This window comes from Hyperolius riggenbachi, chromosome 2 (assembly GCF_040937935.1).
Source record: "Hyperolius riggenbachi isolate aHypRig1 chromosome 2, aHypRig1.pri, whole genome shotgun sequence".
NCBI classification, from domain to species: domain Eukaryota; kingdom Metazoa; phylum Chordata; class Amphibia; order Anura; family Hyperoliidae; genus Hyperolius; species Hyperolius riggenbachi.
In genome coordinates, this window is record NC_090647.1 from 220,853,853 (window position 1) to 220,877,261 (window position 23,409).

Below are 23,409 nucleotides of genomic sequence, written 5' to 3' on the forward strand. Positions count from 1 at the left end.
TGTGTAAAAATACACCCCAAAACACATTATACTACTTCTCCCGAGTACGGCGATACCACATGTGTGGCACTTTTTTGCACCCTAACTGCACTAAGGGGCCCAAAGTCCAATGAGTACCTTTAGGATTTCACAGGTCATTTTTGTTTCAAGACTACTCCTCACGGTTTAGGGCCCCTAAAATGCCAGGGCAGTATAGGAACCCCACTAATGACCCCATTTTAGAAAGAAGACACCCCAAGGTATTCCGTTAGGAGTATGGTGAGTTCATAGAAGTTTTTATTCTTTTGTCACAAGTTAGCGGAAATTGATTTTAATTGTTTTTTTTCACAAAGTGTCATTTTCCGCTAACTTGTGACAAAAAATAAAATCTTCTATGAACTCACCATACTCCGTACGGAATACCTTTGGGTGTCTTCTTTCTAGAATGGGGTCATTTGTGGGGTTCCTATACTGCCCTGGCATTTTAGGGGCCCTAAACCGTGAGGAGTAGTCTTGAAACCAAATGTCGCAAAATGACCTGCGAAATCCTAAAGGTACTCATTGGACTTTGGGCCCCTTAGCGTACTTGGGGTGTAAAAAAAAGTGCCACACATGTGGTACCGCCGTACTCAGGAGAAGTAGTATAATGCGTTTTGGGGTGTATTTTTACACATACCCATGCTAAGTGGGAGAAATATCTCTGTAAAGGACAATTGTTTGATTTTTTTACACACAATTGTCCATTTACATAGAAATTTCTCCCACCCAGCATGGGTATGTGTAAAAATACACCCCAAAACACATTATACTACTTTCCCTGAGTACGGCGGTACCACATGTGTGACACTTTTTTGCAGCCTAGGTGCGCTAAGGGGCCCAACGTCCTATTCACAGGTCATTTTGAGGCATTTGTTTTCTAGACTACTCCTCGCGGTTTAGGGCCCCTAAAATGCAAGGGTAGTATAGGAACCCCACAAGTGACCCCATTTTAGAAAGAAGACACCCCAAGGTATTCCGTTAGGTGTATGGCGAGTTCATAGAAGATTTTATTTTTTGTCACAAGTTAGTGAAAAATGACACTTTGTGAAAAAAAACCAATAAAAATCAATTTCCGCTAACTTTTGACAAAAAATAAAATCTTCTATGAACTTGTCATACACCTAACAGAATACCTTGGGGTGTCTTTTTTTCTAAAATGGGGTCACTTGTGGGGTTCCTATACCGCCCTGGCATTTTACAGGCCCAAAACCGTGAGTAGTCTGGAAACCAAATGTCTCAAAATGACTGTTCAGGGGTATAAGCATCTGCAAATTTTGATGACAGGTGGTCTATGAGGGGGCGAATTTTGTGGAACCGGTCATAAGCAGGGTGGCCTTTTAGATGACAGGTTGTATTGGGCCTGATCTGATGGATAGGAGTGCTAGGGGGGTGACAGGAGGTGATTGATGGGTGTCTCAGGGGGTGGTTAGAGGGGAAAATAGATGCAATCAATGCACTGGGGAGGTGATCGGAAGGGGGTCTGAGGGGGATCTGAGGGTTTGGCCGAGTGATCAGGAGCCCACACGGGGCAAATTGGGGCCTGATCTGATGGGTAGGTGTGCTAGGGGGTGACAGGAGGTGATTGATGGGTGTGTCAAGGTGTGATTAGAGGGGGGAATAGATGCAAGCAATGCACTGGCGAGGTGATCAGGGCTGGGGTCTGAGGGCATTCTGAGGGTGTGGGCGGGTGATTGAGTGCCCTAGGGGCAGATAGGGGTCTAATCTGATAGGTAGCAGTGACAGGGGGTGATTGATGGGTAATTAGTGGGCGTTTAGGGTAGAGAACAGATGTAAACACTGCACTTGGGAGGTGATCGGACGTCGGATCTGCGGGCGATCTATTGGTGTGGGTGGGTGATCAGATTGCCCGCAAGTGGCAGGTTAGGGGCTGATTGATGGGTGGCAGTGACAGCGGGTGATTGATGGGCGGCAGTGACAGGGGGTGATTGATGGGTGGCAGTGACAGGGGGTGATTGATGGGTGATTGACAGGTAATCAGTGGGTTATTACAGGGGAGAACAGATGTAAATATTGCACTGGCGAATTGATAAGGGGGGGTCTGAGGGCAATCTGAGCGTGTAGGCGGGCGATTGGGTGCCCGCAAGGGGCAGATTAGGGTCTGATCTGATGGGTAACAGTGACAGGTGGTGATAGGGGGTGATTGATGGGTAATTAGTGGGTGTTTAGAGGAGAGAATAGATGGAAACACTGCGCTTGGGTGGTGATCTGATGTCGGATCTGCGGGCGATCTATTGGTGTGGGTGGGTGATCAGTTTGCCTGCAAGGGGCAGGTTAGGGGCTGATTGTTGGGTGGCAGTGACAGGGGGTGATAGGTGATTGGCAGGTGATTGACAGGTGATCAGTGTGTTATTACAGGGAAGGCCAGATGTAATTAATGCACTGGCGAATTTATAAGGGGGGGGGGGGGGGGGTCTGAGGGCAATCTGAGCGTGTGGGCGGGTGATTGGGTGCCCGCAAGGGGCAGATTAGGGTCTGATCTGATAGGTAACAGTGGCGGTTGGTGATAGGGGGTGATTGATGGGTAATTAGTGGGTGTTTAGAGGAGAGAATAGATGTAAACAATGGATTTGGGAGGTGATCTGATGTCGGATCTGCGGGCGATCTATTGGTGTGGGGGGGTGATCAGATTGCCCGCAAGGGGCAGGTTAGGGGCTGATTGATGGGTGGCAGTGACAGGGGGTGATTGACAGGTGATCAGGGGGGATAGATGCATACAGTACATGGGGGGGGGGGGTCTGGGGAGAATCTGAGGGGTGGGGGGGTGATCAGGAGGGAGCGGGGGGCAGGGGGGGGGGGATGAAAAAAAAATGGCGTTGACAGATAGTGACAGGGAGTGATTGATGGGTGATTAGGGGGGTGATTGGGTGCAAACAGGGGTCTGGGGGGTGGGCAGGGGGGGTCTGATGGGTGCTGTGGGCGATCTGGGGCAGGGGGGGGGGGGGAATCAGTGAACTTGGTGCAGACTAGGGTGGCTGCAGCCTGCCCTGGTGGTCCCTCGGACATTGGGACCACCAGGGCAGGAGGCAGCCTGTATAATACACTTTGTAAACATTACAAAGTGTATTATACACTTTGTATGCGGCGATCGTCGGGTTAACATCCCGCCGGCGCTTCCGTATGGCCGGCGGGATGTTGCGGCGGGTGAGCGGCGCCAGGCGGAGGAGGAGGATCGCGTCACGGATGACGCGATCGCTCCGCCCATGCCCATACAAGGACCGCCGCCAATTGTCAATACGGCGGTCCTTGCGGCGTCCACTTCCCGGCCGCCAATTGTATATACGGCGGTCGGGAAGTGGTTAAACTATAAAAGAAAGCAGAGCTAATTACCTTTTGAACTTACCTGCAACAAAACCTTATCTGAAGCTTCTTCTCACTGTTTCTTTGATGTATAAGTGCTTCAGAAAACAGGACTGTCTTCCACCTAAGTTGGGTACAATAGCTCAGAGCAGCTCTTTTGCATAGATGACAATTGAAATTTAACTTCCTTTACTGGAAAACAATAAGATAATATTTTCTTTGCTACTAATGTTCTATTTCTTAGCTGTACAACACATGCAATTCATGATATCATACCATGAATTGCATATCACACATAGCTTCTGTGTCACTTCAAAGGTTGCTTTTAAACTTCAAAGTAACGTGTAGAAAAAAACACAAACAAACATGAAATAGATGTTAGGGAAAGGTTACGGTCTTACACATTTTCGCAACCGTGGCCCTTTAAAAAAAAACATCTCCTATATTCCTAATGTTGGATCACCTAAGGTGACCTAAGTGCCAAAGGTGTTTCTCACAGGAGTATGAAGTACGGTAATCAGCAGTGATGATCAAATGAGATGCAAATAATTCTAAGTTGATGCAGGACTATTATTTTTCATTTTGTGTTTGATGTCCTGTACTAATGTTAAGGGGGCCATCTGGTTTTCTGTAAAAATGCAAAATTTCCATTCACCTCTCTGCGACCGCCTAACACCATATGGCGGCGGCAGAGTGGCTCAGTTGTTCCTCTGCACGGCCATATGGCGTCACTGCGCAGAGGGAGTCCCAGCGAACAGCCTGCCTGCAAGCGATCTGCACTGGCAGGCTGTTTCTTTAGTTAATTTATGTATATATGTTTATTTATATAGTTCTGACATCTCACGAAGCGCTGTACCGAGTAATCTTGCCACTTAACCCTCTGGGCGATACAATTGCATCGCCCAGGAGGGGGCGCAGCACTTTATTTTTTAAATCATGTAGCGAGGATAGCCGCTGCGCAGCGGCATCCCCCCACCCACTCCGATCACCCTCGGCGATCAGAGTAAGCAGGAAATCCCGTTCAGAACGGGATTTCCTGCTGGGCTTCCCCGGTCGCCATGGCGACGGGGCAGGATGACGTCACCGACGTCATGACGTTAGAGGGAGTCCCGATCCACCCCTCAGCGCTGCCTGGCACTGATTGGCCAGGCTGCGCAAGGGGTCTGGGGGGGGGAGGCTGTGTGGCACGGCGGGTAGCGGCGGAGGCGATCGGAAGTTACACACAGCTAGCAAAGTGCTAGCTGAGTGTAACAAAAAAAAAATTATGCAAATCGGTCCACCAGGGCCTGAGAAATCCTCCTGCGCGATATACCCCGAGCTCAGCTCGGAATTATCGCCCAGGAGGTTAACTGTTCCTAGGAGGGGCTCACAATCTAATCCCTACCATAGGCATATGTCTATGTATAATTTGTACAGCAGGAGACATGGCAGCACTTTTAAACAGACATTTTACCTGAACGATCAATCTGCATGGATGTGCAGAGCTCCAGTAACTGGACAATATTACACACTTAGCACTCAAAACAGGCAAAGGAGGGTGTTAGCTTCAGTAAATAATGTTTGCATAGATTATTACCTAATAGACTTCCCCACGGCAATGACACTATTCTAGCAATAAAAACATAATATTCCTTGTGCTGCTAATCATAAATGGTATACACATTTCATTAAGCAGACAGAGACAAATGATAGCACTCAAGGCTGCACCTGCAATGAAAACCAACAGAGGCAATACAGAGCCCCACTGGGGCTAAATACATGCCTTGAATGCAAAACAGATGCTAATTATGTACTAATTCTAATCTAAAAATTTTGAATGTAGATTTGAAGCAATGAATGCAGCTAGCCACTAGTATACATACGTTCAACTTGTACAGCGGGAGACATGGCAGTGCTTTCAAGCAGAAGTTTTACCTGAATGATCAATCTGCATGGATGTGCAGATCTCCAGTAACTGGACAATATTACACACCTAGCACTCAAAACAGGCAAAGGAGGGTGTTGGCAGTAAAAATGTGTAAAAATGTGTGCACAGATTACTACCTAATAGACTTCCCCACGGCAATGACGGAGCCTACCTGCAAGCGATCGGCGCTGGCAGGCTGTTTCTTTAGTTAATTTATGTATATGTTTATTTATATAGTGCTGACATCTCACAAAGCGCTGTACCGAGTAATCTTGTCTCTTAACTGTCCCTCGGAGGGGCTCACAATCTAATCCCATATATATATATATATATATATATATATATATATATATATATATATAATATATAGTGTTGTGTATGAATCACAATCTAGGACCAATTAACCTCCCTGGCGGTAACCCCGTGTGTGACACGGGGTAAGCCGCCGGAGGGTGCCGCTCAGGCCCTGCTGGGCCGATTTTCATAATTTTTTTTTTGCTGGACGCAGCTAGCACTTTGCTAGCTGCGCCAGCACTCTGATCGCCGCTGGCCCCCGCCCGATCGCCGCTATTTGCTGCGGCGCGCGCCCCCCCCCCCAGACCCCAGCGCTGCCTGGCCAATCAGTGCCAGGCAGCGCCGAGGGGTGGCCCGGGACTCCCAATGACGTCCCGACGTCAGTGACATCATCCCGCCCCGTCGCCATGGCGACGGGGGAAGCCCTCCAGGAAATCCCGTTCTATGAACGGGATTTCCTGATCGGAGATCGCCGAAGGCGATCGAAGCGGGCGGGGGGATGCCGCTCAGCAGCGGCTATCATGTAGCGAGCCCTCGGCTCGCTACATGATTAAAAAAAAAAAATTTTTTTTAAAAACTGCTGCGCTCCCTCCTGGCGGTATTTTTCATACCGCCAAGGAGGTTAAGGAAGGCAGGGGGAATAAAAAAAATGTTGCTCTTATTTTATTAATAAAAAAAAAAAAAAAAAAAAGCAGCAGCTACCAAAGAGCACCAAAAGAAAGCTCTATTTGTGAGAAGAAAGGGGGGTAAAATGTATTTGGGTGCCAAGTTGTATGACTGAGCAATAAACCGTTAAAGTTGTCAAGTGCCGAATTGTAAAGAAAAAGGCCTAGTCACTACGGGGGTATAAACCTCTGGTCCTCAAACGGTTAAAAAAGGGAAAACAAAAAAGCTGCCATATTTTAGACCCAATCTTTGACAGTATGCTCATTCAAGTTTGCAATGACAGGCTTGGTTAACCAATAAGGCAGTTCTTTAGGCTTGTTCTGAAAGGCAGACACCCTCTTCATATAGCTTTAAAATTGGTAAGCTTTGGGAGTGATGAAATAGCTTACACTGTATGTAGAATTCTTTCAATCAACATGAACAATACATTATCCACGTGCAACTGTCATAAGTCTAGAAATCTTCAGTTATTGTTCCTAATTACAATGCAAATTACCGTAATAGCTTGTTTTACCGGTAACCATGTGCAGCTGTTGAATACAAATCCTTCATGCACCTAATTGCTTCCAAACATTGCATACACAGAACACTCCTGGCCACAGCTGCTGTGCACAGCCATTTAGAAATACGATTGAGAACTGGTACAGACAGGGCCAAGCATGTGCCGTGGTTGCGACTGAGCCCAGTCACAGCTTTTAAAGAGGGGAAAACAGTAAAACTGAGGGACCACAAAGACTATGGGGGACTAAAAAACCACCCAGGCATTGCCACATCATTTTTTTTCTTTTTCAGTTTAGGTTTGCTTTAAATGAGGCTGGGTTCAATCCACTGCTAGAGGAACCTCACTTCAGGGGATATACCCTTACCTGTTGGATCTATAAAGACATAGATAATGGTAATTTCCACTGGCTACACAATTTGCAAAGTGCCTGTTAGGGAATCACACTGCATGTTGCATTTCTGCATGTGAGTTGTATGAGTATGTTCACACCTCTGTGTGATAAACGTAATCCAAACGCATTTCTACAGTAATAACAAGCATGTTACCATAGCAATGTTCACACTTTTAAAAGTAACACGCATGTTATAAAGCGTTAAAGCACTGTAAAGTCTAAAGTTGCTGATTGAGTCCTATGGGAGAAAAAAATCATAACAAATAATGTTAAGGCTAAGCGTGCAGTTTCAGGAGAGCTGAAAGTACCTGCTCAGGTCATCGGAGGAGGCTGCAGCAGAGAGGGTTAATGTATTACAGGGATGACATCCTCTTGCTGTGAAGCTCCACGCTGCACTCCATCCTCCCATTACTTCCTGCTTCACAGTAATGTCCTGGCTGTAAATCAGGGTGTGTCGGGAGGATGGAGCACTGTGGCAAGAGAATCATCCAGGTAAATTGTAATTGGTTGTCACCAGCACTTAAAAGGAACCTAAACTGAGAAGGGTATAGAGGTTTCCTTTTAAACAATACAATCCTGCTGATCTGTTTGGTTGTAGTAGTGGCTGAATCACACACCTGAAACAAGCATGCAGCTAGTCCAGTCTGACTTCAGTCAGAGCACCTGATGTGCATGCTTGTTCAGGGGCTGTGGCTAAAATTATTAGAGACACAGGTTCAGCAGGAGAGCCAGGAAACTGGTATTATTTTATAAGGAAAAATCCATATCCTCAGTTTAGGTTCCCTTTAAAAAAAAGAATGCAAAGTAATAACACTATAGAAATCACTAATAAGTTGCTGCTAAAATACACAAGTCCTTCTTTGTGCCAATACATGTATGTCATTTCAGTGCAGATGCTAGTATCCAAAAACACCACAGTGTCCAACTGAGGTAAGCGATCCGGACACCATATATGGAAAGAGGCTTACCTGCCTCAGAAAACCCACATTATAAAAGGTTGTCAGAAAGCATACAGCCGGACATATAAAACCCAATAAAAGACTTTAAAAAGAATGGCTTACATTTCAGGTTCCATATCGCAGCCCAAATAGAATGAGCCCCATGAATGGTACCAGGTACTGCTGATCTTCTGACCAGTTTCACTATTAAAGCTGAGATATGTCTGGCTGTATGCAATCATGCTTATTAAAAATAAAGCAGTCTGCACTTAGAACATTTTTTGTCCCTTGCATTGGTTACATCCTGTTGCAATGGCTGTCTTGGAGGTCGATTGGAGTTACTTGCTTGACTTCTGTATATGGCTGCAGGAGGCCTGGTCCCTTGCTTTGACATATGTACTAACAAATGCGACAACTGGATCATCTGTTGCAAAACTTTGACAACCAAAATGTAGGTGTCGGAATCAGTTACCTCAGTTGGACACCATGGTGTTTTTGGATACTAGCACATTAGTATAGACATGAGCAGGTACAATTTCACTTCTCGCTAAACTGTGCCCACTCATCCATAGCGGTTATCCCCGAACGCACAGGCATAAACGCTGCAGCAACCTTCTTGTTCAACAGAACTGCAATGGAAATCTATGAAAGGTCACACACAAACCATTAGTACATCATTAGCTATTTTTACTAATACTATGAAATTAGGGGCACCGCAAGAACCAAGAGAGGTATGAGTAAGAAAGTTACCCAGCATTGCTTCTTGCTGCTGATGTCTGCCAAGGGAGAATCAGACATTAAAGGACAAGTGAAGTGAGAATATGGAGGCGGCAATATTTTTTTCCTTTTAAACAATACCAGTTCCCTGACAGCCTTGCTGATCTATTGGCTGCAGTAATCTCTGAATCACACCAGAAACAAGCATGCAGATAATCCAGTCAAATCTGACAATAATGTCGGAAACACCCGATCTGCTGCATGCTTGTTCAGGGTTTATGGCTAAAGGTATTAGAGGAAGAGGATCAGCAAGACTGCCAGGCAACTGGTATTGCTTAAAAGGCAATAAATATGGCAGCCTCAATATCCCTCTCTCTTCAGTTGTCCTTTAAGGTGGGATACCCTGGTTAGTTCCCTAAATGTAGGCTGGCTTGATGAGTGTAGGTGTGTGGTAGCACATGCGCTGTGCTCATCAGCATTACACATGTAATACGTTGTTGTGCAGAGACAGTTGCAAAGAGGACATCCATATGTTGCAGTGCAAGAATCAAATTGTTAATGTTCACATCAACCATTATTCAATAGAGTATTACTGTAACTGTAATCTGAAGAAGAGACAAAGGCTGCATAAAACTTAAGTTTAATTCTGATCCAATCCTATTAGAAAGTAGTTAAATTCCATTACCGGTAATCTTTATAACCATGAAGTAGCATTAAAAAACACAAAAACTGTACATAACATAAGCAAAACCAGGGGGTAGTAAAAGGGAAATAGACATGATCTCTCTATAGAAACAATGCTTACATCATATACAAATGTGACAACATATCACATAAATCTATCATTAAAAGATCTTGCAGCACACAAATATGTTCTCTTAAATCATAAATATATTAACTGCCTGTATGTATATGTGTGTATATATTTATATTTATAGACTTATTTCCCTGATTATCTACAAAATACAAATTAGTAAAACAAAAAATAGACTTCTTCTCATTACATCCCACACAAAATGCATATTAGATGTTTTTTTTTTATTAGGCGTGATATGTCTATTGCCCAGTTGTCTTACTTATTTGTTCAGTCATTATTTATAATATACTACACACATTTATGGAATGCCAAGAAGGCATACTGCAGGTTAAGGCGACCTGTGGCTGGCAGAGCATGCTGGGAACTGTAGTTGAGCCACAACTGCAGGAATTCTGATTGCATTCTTCTGGTGCACTGCATCACAGAGAAGGCTCTCCACCCCACTGGTAATATTACATGAACATCACATGACTAGACAGGTCAACATTGATGATGTTTGCACATTGCATTCATCTCAAACATACACCAGACTTTTTTATGAAAGCTGTCTTTAGCAACCAATCAGAGTAGTCCTTTCCTTGTGCCATGCTAAAAAAAAAACCAGACTTGTTCTGGTTGTTATGGGCATTACAGGCAACGTCCATTCTTCAGGCTTACAGACCAAGAGGGTTGATTCCATTCTGATGGAATGTATATAAACCTATTAGTACTGTGCATAACTCACTGATCATGGAAAGGCTTGTGCTGGAGATCTGTGGGTTTGATCTTTACAAGAATGGAGACATACAATGTTTTCAGCTACAGCAGGTTCCACAGAGGTAGAGTTGAAAAGAAACACAACAGAATGGAATTAAGGTGCATGCATGTGTCTCTATCAGGCAGTGTGGAGGAGGAAGTGGGAGATCCCTCATGATACGTCTTAAAGAGTCCTCATATGCCACACAACTCTCAGTCACTTTGATTCTTCTTAATGTGGATCTAGAAGGAAAAGAAACCAATAAAAGAAAATAGACAAGGAAAAGTAATATTGAGAATGATTCATTCAGAAGCTAAACTAACTTCATTTAGAATGATCCACACAGCTGAATTCTGCAAGACTGAAAGCCGTAAAGCTGCAATGGGATTTAGATTGGGATCCACTGACCCTTCTGCTGTTCCATCTTCAAACGTACCTGGAAATGTAAGCAGATAGCAATGTTAATGCATAAAGGGACCTTATCTACAATATTTCTATTTCAAACAATTTTGAGGTTTACAATAAAAAAACACGTAGCAATACAAAATATAGGGAATAACCTATCCCAAGTAGCAGCACATCATAACTTTGAATTAGCAATATTTTACGTGGAAACCACGACTCGATGCAAGAACTGAAGTCATCTTATCTACAAGATGTAAGCACCCATTAATAGCAGATGAAGATCTACACACATTCTCACATCAATCCACATGCAAGCAATAACTGCCCTTTGCAACTATGATAGTCTTTGTCTAGCTGATCACTGCTCCACCCAGCTACAAGATGTTCCTTCACCGCGATCCTCCTGGCATTCTTATCCAAATCACATTTCCCCTCTTCTGCCTGGCTGTGTCAGAATCTGGTCCCAATTATTTCCAAACATCTCCCATGGGATATCACACATTATCCTGGATTTTTCTTTTAAATTAATTATCAGCCATCAGGTGGAAGAAGATCATGCCTTTGCCTGGGTCACTGTGTAAAGGCAGTTTCCTGCAGGCACAGGAACACGGAGGGTTTTCTTATGTAATGCATTTAACTTTGTAAACTTGGATATAGCCGAGCTCTAGCGTAAGCTGCCCCTTCATGCTTTACAGTTGGGTAACATAAGTGAAAAAGAAAATTGTATACAAGTTCCCAAGAGAAAGAATAGCCATGTCTCTCAAATTATCCCCATATGTCCTCACAGGCATTACAGGGTAAGAATAGCAAGTTTTAGTTAACTGTTCAGCCAGTTCCTCACACATCCATCTCTCTTTCTAGCGGTCCTATGACATCAGGAATGGCATTCTGAGGGGGCAGGAGATGTGATTGGAGTTGGCCAAGACAGGAAGACAAACAGCAGGACAGGAAGTTCAGCCAACAGCAGGATAAGTAGCTACATCCTACCCTTCTCTGTGCTTCCCTACAACATCCTGCTTGGGGGAAACAGAGCTGGATATTTCATACCCAGGTTTAATAAAGAAAACTGTCCTAAGTAAAAGTCTTTAAAGTAATTATAGATATGAATAAAATTTAAACTCCTATGGAAAAAATTCAAATATGAGTGGCTTATCTTTAGCACTGTTAAAAGGCCACAAAATATAATTCGTCCTTAGGCTTCCTCCATAGGCTCCATACACACACGCACACACAAGACTTGCAGATGCAGTGCAGCTGATATTAGAGTCTCCCCCCCCCCCCCCCTTCAGCACTCCATTCAGTTGGATAATATTCTGGTGATCAATATTGTAGTTCCCACTCTGAATACCAGCAGAACATCTGCTCATACTTAGCTATTCTTTACCCATAAAGAGACTGGGCTGCTCAACCGAGAGCCAAAGAGCTCACCAGTGCACGGATAGTAGATAAACTGACGATTGAAAGTTATCATAAAAGATCATTTCAGGTGATCAGTATCCAACATGTGTATGGAGATTGGTTAAGATTTGTTTGAAATTAAGAGATTCAACTCCTTGTTGACAACAGCCAGTCTGATCTATAATTAATGCAATGCAAGTGAAGGGGGGGGGGGGGGAATTCTTAAAGAAGTCACATCTCCTTCACATGATTACCCTTGCATATGTAGCCCAAGTCTAAGTAAGGTTAACATGACCCCTGCAAGGGTTCACTGACTCCCTATCTGTCAGTAAGGATGTAGAATGTTCAGCACTAGTACCTTTGCAGCACTGGCTGTTCTCGCTGACAGTGCTCTTAGGAACTTCAGTAACTGGCAGTGCATGGCTGGACGTCCTGCTTGAGGGAGCCGGTCACACCCCTGTTGTTCCTGATTTAGCCTGTTCCCGATTTACTCCTTAGCTATGTACCAGCAATAGGGCCAGGCAGCGATACCATGAGGAGTCTTAGTCAGATGTTATCACACTTGACTCAGTGGGGCATAACAGCCTCATCTGCTATGTCAGCCAGAGCTGTTAAGGTAGTATGGCTGTATACTATACAGCCCTTACTGCCCAAGAGGGAGGCAGTTATCCACCACAGATATACTTTAACCCCTTCATCTGCTTAAATGCTCTCTTTACCCCTATTGCTGACAACCTTTAAACATGCCATAACAATAAGAATTCTTAACATTATACTATTATCACAATCTTTCTAACCTGTCAAGCTAACAAAACTGGTTCTTAACACTAAATTTAAAAAAAAACCTGCATCCAAATCATTGCTGTGAAACCTAGTGGCTCCACCTCAGAAGCTTGCGGCCTGACAAGACAAGTTAGGGCTGTTTTCCACTAACAGCATTTTGTGATCTGATTCTAAACAACTTGCGGATCACAAAGCGCTAGGTACTACCACACTAATGGAAATCACAATTGCAGTAAGTAGAAAGAAAGAGCTGGGCACCTGAGTGCAATGCTTCTAATTTGAATCCAACAGGTACATGAAGACAAATGCACAACAGGAAGTATAAGATGGCTTAATAGCCATTTTATGGGGTCTCCCCGCTTCCTCAGAGGCCAAAGGTCATTTGGCCACCTGTTAGGCCATCTTTCACTTCCTGTTGTGCATTTGTCTGCATGCAGCCATTGGCAGAGGTGTATCAATAGCCATAACAGCTGTTATGGGGCACTGGAGCAGAGGGGCCCAGGTGGTACTTAAAGGGGAACTGGAGAGAGAGGTATATGGAGGCTGTCATGTTTATTTCCTTTTAGACAATACCAGTTGCCTGGCAGCCCTGCTGATCCTCTGCCTCTAATACTATTAGCCATAGCCCCTGAACAAGCATGCAGCAGATCAGGTGTTTCAGTGGTTCAGACTTATAAGTCTGATCTGACAAGACTAGCTGCATGCTTGTTTCTGGTTTTAATCAGATACTACTGCAGAGAAATAGACCAGCAGGGCTGCCAGGCAACTGGTATTGATTACAAGGAAATAAGCATGACAGCCTCCATATACCTCTCTCTTCAGTTCCCCTTTAATGTGTTCACCATTAACTTTCTTGCGTTCCACCACCCTCAAATGGTGTCTCAGTGCCCATAGACTATGTACAGTGTTGATTACATCAGAATGTAAATTGCCCAATTAACTCATAACCATAGGGTAGGAGCAGGTGGCATTGCTTAAGAGTGCCTCTATCTGAGGGCCCCATGAAGGTTTTGCTATGGGGTCCCATGATCTCTAGCTACGCCACTGCACGTTGGATTAGAATTAAAAGCATTGCACTCAGGTGAACTGCTCTTACTTTCTCCTTATGGCAGTTGTGATTTCACTTGTGAGCACAGAGTTGCTTCTGCATCCACTGTGCAGTGCACCAGCCCACATTGCATGCCAGCCAATCTACCACTTCTTTGGGACCACTGGAAATCATGCAGGAAAGTTCCCATTAGTGTGATGCAATTGCAACATGATTTCACATAATCCAAACAATGGTACTGGTACATATTCTGTGCTTTTGCACTCAAGATTAACAGCAATCATGGTGTGACCCACATCAGATTGTGGTGTAATCATTTACGGTAGGTGCACTAGGAATCACAATTTCTAGTGGAAAACAGCCCTTGCCAATTAACACAAGTTCAGCTGCATAGCTGAGCTGATAAGTGCATTGGTCACAGGTAAAAGAACTAGAAGTATAATACATTTTCACAAATTTAATATTAACACGACTGTAAAATGCAACATATACAGTAAGTAAGACAGCCCATTGAAATAACTAACATCTACTGTATGCCAGGTAATCATAATAATCTGAACATTTGTATATCGCTTTTCTCCTGTTGGACTCAAAGCGCTCAAGAGCTGCAGCCACTGGGACGCGCTCAAGAGGCCACCCTGCAGTGTTAGGGAGTCTTGCCTTGAACTCCTTACTGAATAGGTACTTGACCTAGCCAGGATTTGAACCCTGGTCTCCCATGTCAAAGGCAGTGCCCTTAACCAGTACTCTATCCAGCCACCATAAACCTCGCAAAAAGTTATAGCATTTACCACAGCGCACTGTATAACAAATGTTCAGTGAGACCTTATAATGTGAAGTGAATGAGTTGTAACTGACAGCTCACATTGCAGAGAAAAGTATACACTTTGTCACAGGCACAAGTTCCAATTGTGTTTCAGGATCTTTCCTCACCTATTCTGACGAATCCCTCAGGGAGGAGCTTGTCTTTGGCATACTTTCTCAATTCCAAAATGTCTTTCTAAAAGCAAACATACACACTTTATAGCATTACATGTGCCATGACTTTTTCATAAAGGAAATTACAGCAAATATACCTTAATTAACCACTACCATGGACAAGGTCTCCTCCTGCCTATCAGCCATCTCCTCCTGGATGTCCGCTAGGTTCCTGAAACTAAATCTAGACAAAACGGAATTTATGATCTTCCCACCCCGGCCATCCATGAACCTCCCAGATGTGCATGTCACTGTTAACCACACTACCATTCGCCCTACCTCTCAAGCCCGCTGTCTGGGTGTCACCCTGGACTCCGCACTCTCCTTCACTCCCCACATCCAAAACCTCACAAAGTCCTGCAACTTCCACCTTCGTAACATCTGTAAGATTCGCCCTTTCCTGACCTCTGCCACCACCAAACTTCTCATCCATGCCCTCATAATTTCCCGCCTTCTGCAATGCCCTTCTGTCTGGTCTCCCTATGACCCGAATTGCCCCACTGCAGTCCATCATGAATGCGGCAGCCAGAATTATCCACTGCTCCCATCGCTCCACCACGGCGGATCCCCTCCTTGAATCCCTCCACTGGCTTCCTATCCAGTCCAGAATAAGATTCAAGATACTGTGTCTGTCCTACAAATCTGTCCACAAAACCTGTCCAACCTACATTTCCGATCTTACTCAGAAGTACACACCTAGCCACTCACTCCGCTTTCCCAATGAACTTCACCTGATCACCCCCCGCATCACCCAGTCCCATGCACGCCTCCAAGACTTCTCAATAGCTGCTCCAAACTCTATGGAACTCCCTACCTCCACCCATTAGGGCAGCCCCCTCCTTCAACATCTTCAAGAAGGCCCTCAAAACTCACCTTTTCACTCTGGCCTACTTACCCCTCACAAGTGCTCTAAACCCACAGCCGAATTCTGATCCCCTACCTTTCGTGTCCTTACCTCTCCCTCTAGATTGTAAGCCTTTGGGCAGGGTCCTCCTCCTTTTGTGTCCTACCTGATCATGCACCTCCATTACTGTGAACCCATGCTATCCATCTGAGTGAACCTAACTTGCCTAATCTCCATGCTCCCCTCCAGTGACTAAGCATTACCTTATTGCTCATACTGTGCTGCATGATCTGGTTTTCTTGTATTCCTGTATTGTCATTTTGCTGTATGTCACCCCTAAATATTGTCTGTAACCTAAACTAATGTCCAGCGCTGCGTAATATGTTGGAGCTTTATAAATACAATAAATAATAATAATAATTAAATGGATTATTGATGATTAATGAAATTATAATACATTTCGGAATTAGCAACCCTAAGAAGGCAGGGTTCAGAGTTATCGAATTTGCAAAAACATTTTAGTCAAACATACAATGAAAGTCAGTGGATATTCACATTTTTGTATGAAAATTATGAAATTGTGTTCACATTTTAGCATGTGCAAAAAAAACCTTACATCTTGCCGCATAAATTGGAATAGTGCGGTAATTCCCACTGACTTTCATTAGCTACTCTGAAAGAATGCAGAAGAAAATGCAAAACGAACGCAAATAGTGTTCAGAAAACATTCAGTCACAGTCACCACACTGATGAGAGAGAACCCTGCCTTAAAAGTAAACTCCCTTTTTGTTGGAAAAAAAAACGCAATTCATTAACCTATTTTGGTTCCTGGACGTAGAAACTACGTCCAGAACCCATGCGCGCTACCGTGTAGCGTGTGTTACGCTTAGAGTGATGTCATGTAAACAAACTCATGGCCGCCATCTTGTGTCCAAAAAGTAATACTACAACTAAAAGTAAAAAAAATGAAAATCAACACACATTTACATTACAACACTACTGTTTACCTCCCACCCTCCCAAAACTACCCAAATAAAATGTTTAATATAAAAAAAACAAAAGCATTACAATAAAAAAAAACATGTAAATATTTACCTAAGGGTCTAAACTTTTTAAATATCAATGTACAGATGAAATATTTCTATTTTTTTTTTTATTTTAAACTTGTAAATAGTGATGCATGCAAAATGGAAAAAATGCACCTTTATTTCCAAATAAAATATTGTTGCCATACATTGTGATAGGGACATAATTTTAACGGTGTAATAACCGAGACATATGGGCAAATACAGTACGTGAGTTTTAATTATGGAGGCATGTATTATTTTAAAACTATAATGGCTGAAGACTGAGAAATAATGCATTTTTTCCGTTTTTTTTCTTATTCTTCCTGTTAAAATGCATTTAAAGAGACTCTGTAACATTCAAAAGATCCCCTGGGGGGTACTCACCTCGGGTGGGGGAAGCCTCCGGATCCTAATGAGGCTTCCCACGCCGTCCTCTGTCCCACGGGGGTCTCTCCGCAGCCCTCCGAACAGCCGGCGACTGTGCCGACTGTCATTTCAATATTTACCTTTGCTGGCTCCAGCGGGGGCGCTGTGGCGGCTTTCCATTCCGAACTACACGGAAATACCCGATCTCATTCGGGTCCGCTCTACTGCGCAGGCGCAGGAAACTTGCGCCTGCGCAGTAGAGCGGACCCGACGGCGATCGGGTATTTCCGTGTAGTTCGGAGCCGACAGCCGTCAGAGCGCCTGCGCAGGAGCCAGGAAGGTAAATATTGACGTCACCGCTGCCCGGACTCCACGGAGGGCTGCAGCGAGACCCCTGACGGATGGAGGACGGCGTGGGAAGCCTCATTAGGATCCAGAGGCTTCCCCCACCCGAGGTGAGTACCCCCCAGGGGATCTTTTTATGTTACAGTTCCTCTTTAAAGTAAAGTGGCTCTTAGCAAAATATACCCCCCAAAGAAAGCCTAATTGGTGGCGGAAAAAACAAGATATAGATCAGTTCATTGTGATAAGTAGTGATAAAGTTATAGGCTAATGAATGGGAGGTGAACATTTCTCAAGTGAAAACGACGGAACGCGAATGGGTTAAAAGTGACACTGGAGTGAAAAAAAAAAACCTTCTGATGTAATGATCTGTATGTGTAGTACTGATAACTACTAGAACATTAGTAGCAAAGAAAATAGTGTCAGATTTTAATTTTTAGATATATAGTTTTTTTTTATAACATTGCATAATTCTCTAATATTTGCAATTACAAGCCACACTCTGTATTTTAAACTATAACACAAGCAGAGCTACTGACCCTTTGAAATTCCCAGGAGTAAAAAGGTTATGTAAATCTGTCCGCGACTGTTTCTTTGATGTATAAATGCCAGTGGAGCTCAGATAACTTTTTGACCCATTCACACTTAAAAAGCGCAAGTTTGCGTGAGTAATTTTACCGCAATTAGCACGGTAAAACTATTGTACACTTCCATGATTCAGAGCAATCGCAATCAATGCTTTATTAAGCACTGTACCACGATCGCTACAGAATCTTGGCAAATATGCTGCAGGTAACGCGTTTTGCGATTAGCGCCAATCACGGCAGTGAGATCACGGTGATAGGTTAGAATAGCACTAGCGCTTTGGCGATTAGCGAGAATCGCCCGCTAATCGCCCTAGTGTGAATGGGCCCTTCCTGTACTGGAAACAATATCTCTGCTGTTAATGTTCTATTTCTTAGCTGTACTACACATACAAATCATATTATAAGTTTGTTTTCACTTCAGATTCCCTTTAAGCACAGCTCTATATCTATCAGGCAATGGATTTGTGCAACAAGAGCTTCTGCATTGTACAGCTAATTATTTCAGCAAGGTGAGGGTTTCGGGTTCTGGGCAGTCTCATGGCAACAATGCTCTCAACACTCACAGAGAACTGCTGCAACTAAGTTCAACGAAAACTTACTCTCTGTCCTGTGGATCTTTAACTGGCCATGGATCAAGATGGAAGCCAGGATTTCAATTACCTGGTAAATATATATTTTCCCCCTCCATGTATACAGGCTCGAGTATTCTTTAATCATTTCATACTCAACTTTAAGATCTACTGCTTTCAACAATTACTATTTTGCAAATGTTTAAACATGCTATAATGTCTAGGGTTGGCTTTGCACCACTGCTCCTCATACCTGGTAAGGGAAGACCTCCACTGTTGTGTTTACCAACAAGTCTCCTGGATGCTCAGGGTTGCCACTACGAAAGAGGTACCTGAAATCAGAAACATATTCAACAGTTTGCTTGTTTTTGTAAAAGAAAATTGACTAAACAAACTCAAAAGTGAGAGGAGAATCCGAACTGCCCTAGTTAGCTCCTTTAAAATATGCTCAAAAGACAGCCTGGCACTAGCGAAAGTTTACAAGCAGATACTGGCCTGTCCCCACAGCAGGAATCAAGTGAAAGGTGCATGGGGGCCAGCGTCTGCCTGTAAACTCGTGCTTGTGACAGGCATACAAGTTTATTTTTTGTGTCACCCTGTACTACACACCACACAGCCTAAGGCCTCTTTTACACCTTATCAGTTGCTCTCAGTTATAACTGAAAGAAAACTGATTTTCAAAGTAATTCCCATGTTTTCCTATGGCACAGTTCCCACCTAAAGAGAAACTCCGACCAAGAATTGAACTTTATCCCAATCAGTAGCCGATACCTCCTTTTACATGAGAAATCTATTCCTTTTCACAAACAGACCATCAGGTGGCGCTGTATGGCTGATATTGTGGTGAAACCCCTCCAGTCTGTGAACCTTGCTGCATTGTGAAAATAGCTGTTTACAGCTGTTTCCAACTGCCAAAAAAGGATGCAGCAGCTACATCACCTTCCAACAGTAAAAATGTCACCATGTAAAAAATGTTAGAATGTAAATCAGGGATTTAAAACGTTTTACAATGTGCAAACACTGATTAAATCATTTATACATAATTATTGTAAAAATGAAGCACTTTTTTATTACATTATTTTCACTGGGGTTCCCCTTTAACACATTTTAACAATTTTTTTCACAATACACTGCTATGGAAAAAACATGTACCAATGCGTACTAACGCACACCAATGCATATCAACGCATTAAGTGTAAAAGGGCCCTTACTGTTATGGTGCCTCTTAACCTCTGGCAAGTCCACCAGGAAAGAAGAGCTAGGGCTTCAATTCATTAAGCTTATCTCTTGTCTTTAATAACGTTTCTGCGCGGTTTCTAGAGTTATCACCATGGTGATAAGGCATGTAGTATTCAGGAAACATTTAACCTCAGGCAAACCTAAAGTTAACTCTTCTGTCTTTAAAGGACCTTTGTCGCGAACATCTTAAAATGTAAAATATATGTAAACATATACAATTAAGAAGTAGGTTTCTTCCAGAGTAAAATGAGCCATAAATTACTTTTCTCCTATGCAAGAACCAACCATTAAAGAGGGAGCGCTGAGCTAATATTAAAGCTTATTTATTGAAATTTCCAGTTGCAAAAACTTCAATACATTTTCAATAAATAAGCTTTAATATTAGCTTAACGCTCCCTCTTTAATGGTTGGTTCTTGCATGAGTAGTTCTTGAGGTGAGACGAGCGCTATATACAATTTATAGTTCCTGGTTGATATCCTGTTCATTTGTAGTGTTACTTTTCTCCTATGTTGCTGTCACTTACAGTAGGTAGTAGAAATCTGACAGGCAGTGAATGGCAGTTGCTCCGTCCAACTGCCAAAAGAGTGTACGGTGAGCAGGGAGGCTGGCCAGCATCTTTGTATAAATCTTTTTCAGGGAGTGTCTTTATAAAGAATATACTGGTAGGTGAACAGAGGCGCCAGTAGAATAAAAGTATATAACATTTTTAAAAATTGCTGGGAGGAAGTGTTGGACTTGCCTCCGTTAAAGCAGACACCAAGGACTGTGATTAAATAAATACACATTTATTGAAGATACCCCAAGGATGCAACGCGTTTCGCGGGCACAGCCCACTTCTTCAGGCAATAAACAGGGGATAAACAACAGCAATTCTGATATAGCAAGCAGAGCGCCTCTGTGCTTTCTTTATAAAGAATAAAGGCCATGCTGAGAATCCCCTATGGAGAGATAGACTAGCCCAAAACCTGTCAGTAATCGCAGCACATACCCGTCGCAACCGTCGTCATCTCCGCTCCCGCTTTCATTGGCTCCTGACCCTGTTTTTCAATGTAAGCCAATGGGAACAGCTTACATTGAAAGACAGGACCCAATGAAATCGGCTCCTGACCGGCTCACATGACTCTGCCGTCATAGAGACAGGCAGAGCCTGTGAGATGCGGCGAGAATCGTCGGGTTTGAGCGGCACGATCAGCGGGTAGCGGCGGAGACGGCGGATGCGCGCTGCGGACAGTGATTGAAATCTACGCCCTGCCAGCCAAAAGCCCACCAAAACAGGGCGTAGATTTCAATCACTGCGGTCCTTAAATGGTTAAATTTTCGGATTTTCGCAACAACCTCTTAAGTTAAGGAGAGATCTCTAAAGTTAACGTTTCAATCCTTAAAATAACTACAGAATTCTAATGTTAAAGGAATACTGTAGGGGTGTCGGGGGAAAAGGAGTTGAACTTACCCAGGGCTTCTAATGGTCCCCCGCAGACATCCTGTGCCCGCACAGCCACTCCCTGATACTCCGACCCCGCCTCCGGTTCACTTCTGGAATTTCAGACGTTGAAGTCTGAAAACAACTGCGCCTGCGTTGCCATGTCCTCGCTCCTGCTTATGTCACTAGGGGCGTACTGCGCAGACCCAGTGTGGTCTGTGCCTGCACAGTACGCTCCTGGTAACATCAGCGAGAGGGAGGACACAGCAATGCAGGCGCAGTGATTTTCAGACTTTAAAGTCTGAAATTCCAGGAGTGAACCGGAGGCGGGGTCAGAGCATCAGTGAGTGGCTGCGTTGGTGCAGAATGTCTGCGGGTGACCATTAGAAGCCCCGGGTAAGTTCAACTCATTTTCCCCCGACCCCCCTACAGTATTCCTTTTAAGACAGGCTGTTAATTAACTGCATGTGAAAATAACTACAGCGGAGGTAACTTAAGGACTTAAGGCAAACTTCTTTTGTGAATTAACACTGAACATACCGATTGATGTGTGGTGATAAGTTTTCTCTTGCCTTGATATCACCAGCATGATCTTAGTAAATTGAGGCCCATGTGATCAACAAAGCTGGGGACCCTTTAGGTGAATATGAGGGCCTAGTGATAAATCTTTCAGTTAGGTGATAGGGTGGGAAAGTTAGCGATTTGTGGGCTTGGGTATTATGGAGAAAGTTTGTTACCCGTTGCAACAAAGTATTGTGCTATTACAAGCTAGTCAGTAGTCTGGATACTGTAAGGTATGTGTGGATGGTCATGCAATGGGTGTCCATAATAGGCACATTTTAAAGACTGTCTGGTAATAAAGGATCTGACCATCACTACATTCTTTTTGTTAATACTTTTCTTTCCAGCACATTAAACTACGTACAGTATACAAGCTAGGCTGGGCTCTGCTGAGGTGTCTGGGGTGTTTTTGGTCGAGAATCATCATGTTCAAGATTCACTTTGCTTAGATTTTCAAAGTACCAAATTACAGCCTTCCATCGTTAATGTACGTATAGTAAATTTGCATTAATGCATGAGTTGCGCATAGAATAAGCCTGTACTTTTTGTATTAAACATATTGCACATACCTGGCTGTCTGCTTCCTATAGCATTTGCTCCTTTTGAGATGGCAATGCGATTTTATAGAACACAAAGCTGTCCAAGTGCCTCCCCAATCGATGTACAGTCTATACATGAAGTATTTAGAGAAGGAGCAGAGAGAAGGCAGCAGCCAGGGTCTCTGTGAGCACAGATCACCTGACCGCATCCACCCCCCCCTCTGCTGGGAGATGAGCACTACATCTACAGCAGAGTCTCAAAATATGAATCCTCTGAGTTGTTACATAACACAAACTATCTCTCAGCAGTACAGGAAGGAGCTTGTGCCACGCTATCCAGTAACTGAGCAGGGTTTTGCGAGTTTTCAATAAGAGTTACACTATGAAGGGTGCCCTCTTCTGTATTTGATATGATTATTGCCATCACTACACTGCACTGGGTTCCATGCATAGAGCTTTCCCAGGCTTTCTCCAGGCTGTTACATGATCCAGACAAAGGTCACACTTGAGAAGGTGCAGTGTGTTGAGAATGCGATTATCATGCTGTGCAAAAAACTTTACACAGCACTTTCCTAGGCATCCCTGGCAACTAGTTATATGAATGCACACACAGAAGAGACACGTCTTACATGCAGAACTCCACCTCTTCACACAGCATGCCTCTGTGACAGAGTGAACAGTTTTGTACATGTGGGAGGAGGAGTAATCCATTCCAACCAGACAGGTGATAGACCTACACCCAATTTGCTGTGTATGCAATTTTGTTTATGGCCCTGAACACACACCAAAGCTCAGGTAACCTGCAGGCACCAAGCCTTATTATTCACGACTCTAAACTGAGATATACCTGAGTCGAAGGGGTCATAGTTTGAGAACCGGAACATGCATACATTCCTGCTCAGGCTTGTTAGATACAGTATGTGTAAAACTCTTGAAACAATAATAACCCTCCCCCCTAT

General features: G+C 43.7%; 2 protein-coding genes across 3 annotated transcripts in view; one reads left to right on the forward strand and one right to left on the reverse strand.

Annotated features, from left to right (window-relative positions):
- The window catches only part of UNC50 (unc-50 inner nuclear membrane RNA binding protein), a 49,767-nt gene extending 37,920 nt beyond the window's left edge, over positions 1–11,847 (forward strand). Inside the window, exon 8 of the mRNA XM_068268184.1 lies at positions 11,570–11,847. The gene's annotated coding sequence lies outside the window, so the exon portion shown is untranslated. The remainder of the gene's footprint in view (positions 1–11,569) is intronic.
- The window catches only part of MGAT4A (alpha-1,3-mannosyl-glycoprotein 4-beta-N-acetylglucosaminyltransferase A), a 172,182-nt gene continuing 158,146 nt past the window's right edge, over positions 9,374–23,409 (reverse strand). For both annotated transcript variants that reach the window (XM_068268180.1, XM_068268182.1), the window contains 4 exons: positions 18,944–19,022; positions 14,871–14,937; positions 10,627–10,739; positions 9,374–10,545 (listed from right to left, as the gene is read on the reverse strand). In XM_068268180.1, coding sequence (XP_068124281.1) covers positions 10,516–10,545; positions 10,627–10,739; positions 14,871–14,937; positions 18,944–19,022 — 289 coding nt within the window. In that variant the 3' untranslated portion in view covers positions 9,374–10,515. The remainder of the gene's footprint in view (positions 10,546–10,626; positions 10,740–14,870; positions 14,938–18,943; positions 19,023–23,409) is intronic.